We start from the raw sequence: 5,991 nt of genomic DNA on the forward strand, positions 1-5,991 counted from the left end.
TAGTACGAGTAAACACAAAAGTGAATACAAGTCACCAACCTCCACTAAGGGAAGGCTCGCCACATAAGGGCCATTCGGTCTAGGACACCGACCCGTGGCAATGCTGTGTAGAGAATAATTCGATACGAAGCACGGTACGAAACAGTCAAGACCGAAGTCTCGAGGCGCCCATGACTGCTTCTCGACCGAGATCGTAGAATAGCCACAGACGCGCGCTGCACCGACCGACTCGACCGAACCGTCGACTCTCTTATAGATACCGAACGGCCGGCCGGGACGCCGGCGCCGCGCGGTCAATAGCACGCGCGCTTATGGCCGCAAACCGCCGCGGCAACAGACCTCCCGGCGGGGCTGTTGGAACTTAGAGCGAAAAAAGTATAAAAATTTTTTTCACAAAATATAATAAATTTTAACATTTCTATATTATTTTACACAAAATAACCAACTTTTCATAATTCACCGAACTTTGAAAATTTTTCTAAGTCCCACAAATAAGAGGAAAATTTTTAAGTATCGGTCCTAGACGATTTTCGACGTGATATCACTGTAATATAGACGGTTTCTAACAATATATATCATAACACCAAACTCGCTACAATTATTATTTATCGAGTTATTAGCAAATAATGGACGGATGTGCTACTTCGTCGGACGTTCGACGAAAATTTTTCTAAGTCCCACCGCCAAGAGGAAACTTTTTCCCTATCGGTCCTAGACGATTTTCGACGTGATATCACTGTAATATAGACGGTTTCTAACAATATATATCATAACACCAAACTCGCTACAATTATTATTTATCGAGTTATTAGCAAATAATGGACGGATGTGCTACTCCGTCGACAAAACTCTGGAAATTTTTCTAAGTCCCACCGCTAAGAGGAAACTTTTTCCGTATCGGTCCTAGACGATTTTCGACGTGATATCACTGTAATATAGACGGTTTCTAACAATATATATCATAACACCAAACTCGCTACAATTATTATTTATCGAGTTATTAGCAAATAATGGACGGATGTGCTACTCCGTCGACAAAACTCTGGAAATTTTTCTAAGTCCCACCGCTAAGAGGAAACTTTTTCCGTATCGGTCCTAGACGATTTTCGACGTGATATCACTGTAATATAGACGGTTTCTAACAATATATATCATAACACCAAACTCGCTACAATTATTATTTATCGAGTTATTTGTGAGGTATCGAATAAATTAGAAGTGGAATATATTTTTATCAACAAACAACTTTTAATATAATATAGATGAAAAATACTGAGATACACTTGAGACCCGCAACACTCTGTCTTCGCAACACACTCGCTCTCCACACGACGCCACCACACACACACAACCTGCCTACCGCCGCGCCATCTGCTCTATTATATATAAAACTATCTCCACAATCACCCTCCTAGTTTTTTATGCATAAGCTACGTTCATAAAGGCTTTTACATTTTTCATTAACATCGGTCCACTCAATCCTTTTGTTAAACAATCTGCTATCATTTTTTCTTTCGACACATGTTTCACACAAATATTGCAATCCAACACGCTCTCTCTTATAAAATTACATTTTCTATTCAACAGTTTTGTTTTATTTTTGTAGTTTCCACCATGGGCCAATCTCACCGCATTTAAATTATCGCACAATAGTTCTTTATTTATATTCCCTGACTCACCAATCTCTCCTAATATTCCATTCAACCACACTGTTTCCTTCACACCTTCACACATAGAATCAACTTCACTTTCTGTAGAAGAAAGCGCTACTCTTGTCTGTTTCTTTGACTTCCAATATATTAAATTATCGTTATAGTATATTAATATCCCATTGAACGATTTTGCATCTTCTGTAATATCCCACGATGCGTCCGTTTGACACAATATTCCTTTTTTAGTTGTTCTATTAATATATTCGATTTTGTAATGGCTTGTCCCCTTTAAATATCTTAGAACTCTTTTTAAGGCTTTTAGATGTGTCATTCTCGGACATTTGTTAAATTGAGATAAATATCCCAAGGTAAATGATAAATCTGGCCTAGTTGCAGTACTCAGATATAAAAGCCGTCCCAATAGTTCCTGATATTCAGTTGGATCACATAAATCACTTTCATCAGCTTCTCCCAATTTTTGATTTATATCAATTGGACTGCTAACCGCATTGCAATCCTCCATGCCATATCGTTTTAATATGTTATTAATATAATTTTGCTGATGCATAACAATTTTTCCTTTATCTTGTATCAATTCCATTCCTAATATTATCTTTGCATTTCCAAGTTCTTTGATGTCTATATGTTTCTTCAGTTTCCTCATATATAAGTTTTCAAATGCATCTGAACTTGAAATAACTGGCATATCGTCTACATGAACTCCACACATTAGGAATTCATCACCCTCCTTCACATAAAACAAACATGGATCCTCCTTCGATTGACTGAAACCAATGTCTTTTAGTATTTTTGTCAAATACTCGTTCCAGCATCTACTGGCTTGTTTTAAGCCATAAATGCTCCGTTTAAGCTTGCAAACTTTATTCGAAACACTTTCAAAGCCTGCTGGTACTTCCATAAAAATTTCCTCTTTAAGAACTCCATGTAAAAACGCTGTTTTTACGTCGTAAAGATTTATTTTTCTTTGTTTCTCAGCCGCAATACACATCAACAGTCTAATTGTTTCCAATCTTACCGTTGGAGCAAAAGTTTCCTGATAATCGTACCCAGGTCTCTGTCCACACCCCATTGCAACAATTCTCGCTTTATACCTTTTTTCTAATGTTACTGGATCTTCTTTCAGGCTATAAATCCACTTACATTTTATAACTCTTTTATTTATAGGCCTATTCACTAAATCCCATACATCATGGTATCTCATTGATGACATTTCCTCTTCCATTGCCTTTTTCCAATCATCCCAATCGTACGCTTGCATTGCTTCATTAAATGAGTTTGGCAGTACTTGATCTGTTATCTTGAATGCTGTTTGTTTCTTAATGCGTGACGATCTTCTTACTCCCACTTCAACATTTCTCCTTTCTTCCTCTTCTCGTTGAATAAAATCTTGAACTTGTCTTATTTCTCTATCATCTATTTTTAATCTTCCTCTGCCTCTTGTACCTGTCGGCTCGTTTTCTGGATTTATTTCATTTTGCCTTTCTACTTCAATTTCATCTTCAGTTCCCATGGAGATCTCCTGTTCAGAAATATTATTATTATTATCTTCGACGTCTTGTATATTCATGTCTGCATCCTCATATTCACTCGTTTCATACTCTTCGTCCTCTATTTCAAAATTTCTTGTCGGTTCTAGATTTGATATTGAGTCATGTTGATCTAGTCTTATTTGGATCCATTTTGTTTTTACATTGTTTTGATTTACTGAATTGATATTCTTCAGTAATTCTGCTCCATTTAAATTTTCGTTGAATTTGACATCGCAATCACATTTTATTCGATCATTCATTGGAATATAAACGCGGTAGGTGTTGTTAATTCCATAACCTAAAAATATTCCACTCGTAGTCTTAGGATCAAACTTTCTGTTTTTACCATCTTTGTTCAATACATATGCCATGCATCCGAAACGTTTCATATGAGCTACATTTGGTAACTTGTTGTTCCAAACTTCATATGGTGTCCTGTGATGTACCGAGGATATTATCCTGTTCCTAATATACACTGCAGTACATACTGCTTCTCCCCAAAAATATAAAGGGATTTTTGAATCCGACATCATCGTTCTGGTTGTTTCGATGATGGACCTGTTGGCTCTCTCAATAATACCATTGCACTGAGGTGTCAACGGAGGGCTTAATTCGTGATGTATACCTTTTCTCTCCAGCCAGTGTTCAAAATCACTTCCCACAAATTCTCCCCCATTGTCTGTTCTTAGTGCCTTCAACGTTAAACCTTTTTGATTTTCCTGCATCCTGATTAATTTCATCAATTCTTCTGCTGCATCACTTTTGTTGTACAATAATTGCACAAACATGTATCTGGAATGGTCATCAATCACTGTTAATATATATTTCCTTTTTCCATGTGAAAGAGGTTTAATGGGCCCCACCAAGTCTGCGTGCCATAGATCCATTATATTTTTTGATTTCCTAACTCCTAATCTAACATGTGTTTTTTTACACATTTTTCCTTGCACACATGCCTCACATTCATTCTTTACTCTCTCAGACATACCAATTACAATATTTTCTTTTTTCATTTCATCAACTACCTTATTATTAGCATGACCCAAACGCTTATGCCATATATTTTCCTCAGACATCAACGCTACTGACTCATTATTCTTAACCATTGTCTTTACAAAGTATCCATTGTTCATACGCACAGCTGTTAATTCTATTTTTTCTGGTTTTTTATAAATAGTTGCCCCACATCTGTTAAATGTCACACTATAACCGTGATCGGTCATTTTTGCAACAGATAGCAGATTTGTATTTAACTCTGGTACGCACAAGACGTTTTTTAGTCTCACATTGTTTTTGTCAGATACTTGTTTAATTACTACATCACCTATGCCATTTGACAATAATTTCTTACCTTTTTTATCTGCCAATGTCACTAGTCTTTCATCTTTATCTAACTTATTAAAAATACCTTTCTCGCAACTCATGTGACTCGTCGACCCAGAGTCAAGCAACCACATTCGAGCCTCATCACAGTTTTTTATACTCGCTTCGTCTTCATTAACTGCAAACACCGCCTCTTCATTTTCTTCATCTTCAAATGATGTCTTCCTTCTCATTTCCCATACGGATGATTCCACTGCCATCATTACAGACTCATCTGTTGTCCTCGATGATGCTTCCTTTTTGTTTTGGTACCATCCAGCTACTCGTCCACGTGTTCCTCTCTGATTTGGTTTATGTATTCCTCTTCCTTGTGAATAATTGTGATATTTTTTTATTCTGCAATCAGCAGCTATATGCCCATATCCTTGACAGTTATAGCATCGTTTTTCTTTGTAGCATTCATGGGCTGCATGTCCTTTTATGCCACAATTATGACACCGAAACTCATTCTTCTTTATATCCCTCACATTTCTCACCTTTTCATACTCTCTATGCGTTTTATCATCATTTCTCTTTTCTTTCCTTAATTCTTCTTGTTTTAAGGAAAATCTAATGTCATTTACAGTTAATGCTCTTTGCGTTTCCAATATTCTGACATTATTGTCGAATTCTGGTCTCAAGCCCCTCAAAATATACATTTTTATTTCATAATCTTCAATGTCTTTACCTAATTGTAAGCATTGATTCCTTAATGCTTCCGCTCTATTAATGTAGGTATCTATATCCTCTTCTCTATTCATTTTTAGATTTGTCATCTCGTTTAGCATTTTTGCTTTTAATTCTTCTGTTCCCGCAGCCATGTTTTCTTTGATTAATGTCCACAATTTGTCTGCGCTCTTCTCACGACTATATTTCAATACCTGGGCTTCGCTCATCGTATTAATCATGATTGCACGTGCTGCGTAATTATCGTCATCCCAGTTATTCCACGCATTCAATTTTTCATCATATTTTTCTTCGCCTGCCACAGGTTTTATCAATGGTTTCACACCAATTACTCTCTTCCAAAGTTTTTTGCATCTAAGCACACCTTCTATCTTCTCACTCCATAGAAAGTAATTGCTATCTTTAAGCAATTCAATGTTGGACATATTCCACATGTCTGCCATTGTTTCACCACGTTTTTTTTCGCAATTCTAACCTCTCTTAAACCACGTGTTTCTCGAAACAGTTCTAATCTATTCACCGGTAACCACGTACTGCTACCAATTGTGAGGTATCGAATAAATTAGAAGTGGAATATATTTTTATCAACAAACAACTTTTAATATAATATAGATGAAAAATACTGAGATACACTTGAGACCCGCAACACTCTGTCTTCGCAACACACTCGCTCTCCACACGACGCCACCACACACACACAACCTGCCTACCGCCGCGCCATCTGCTCTATTATATATAAA

General features: G+C 36.7%; 1 protein-coding gene across 2 annotated transcripts; it reads right to left on the minus strand.

The window, feature by feature from the left end:
• Window positions 1-3,814: 3,814 nt before the first annotated feature.
• LOC143364367 (uncharacterized) lies at window positions 3,815-5,991 on the minus strand. Of its 2 annotated transcripts, none has more exons than XM_076804766.1 (2): window positions 4,611-5,991; window positions 3,815-3,994 (listed from the first exon to the last, which is right to left on the minus strand). In XM_076804766.1, the coding sequence occupies exons 1-2, from the start codon at window positions 5,692-5,694 to the stop codon at window positions 3,942-3,944; spliced, it is 1,137 nt and encodes a 378-aa protein (XP_076660881.1). In that variant the 5' UTR covers window positions 5,695-5,991; the 3' UTR covers window positions 3,815-3,941. The 2 variants fall into 2 exon arrangements, with proteins under 2 accessions (XP_076660881.1, XP_076660880.1); XM_076804765.1 differs by having other exon boundaries at window positions 4,554-5,991.

The sequence above is a fragment of the Halictus rubicundus genome, unplaced genomic scaffold, assembly GCF_050948215.1.
Source record: "Halictus rubicundus isolate RS-2024b unplaced genomic scaffold, iyHalRubi1_principal scaffold0504, whole genome shotgun sequence".
NCBI classification, from domain to species: Eukaryota; Metazoa; Arthropoda; class Insecta; order Hymenoptera; family Halictidae; genus Halictus; species Halictus rubicundus.

Excerpts from the sequence above, each read along its gene's own strand:
- LOC143364367 (XM_076804765.1), bottom strand. The coding sequence starts at position 5,694 with ATGGCAGACATGTGGAATATGTCCAACATTGAATTGCTTAAAGATAGC. Across the intron at positions 3,995-4,553 it reads GACATTGGCAGATAAAAAAG|ATACATGTTTGTGCAATTAT; the intron begins GTAAGAAATTAT and ends TGACCATTCCAG.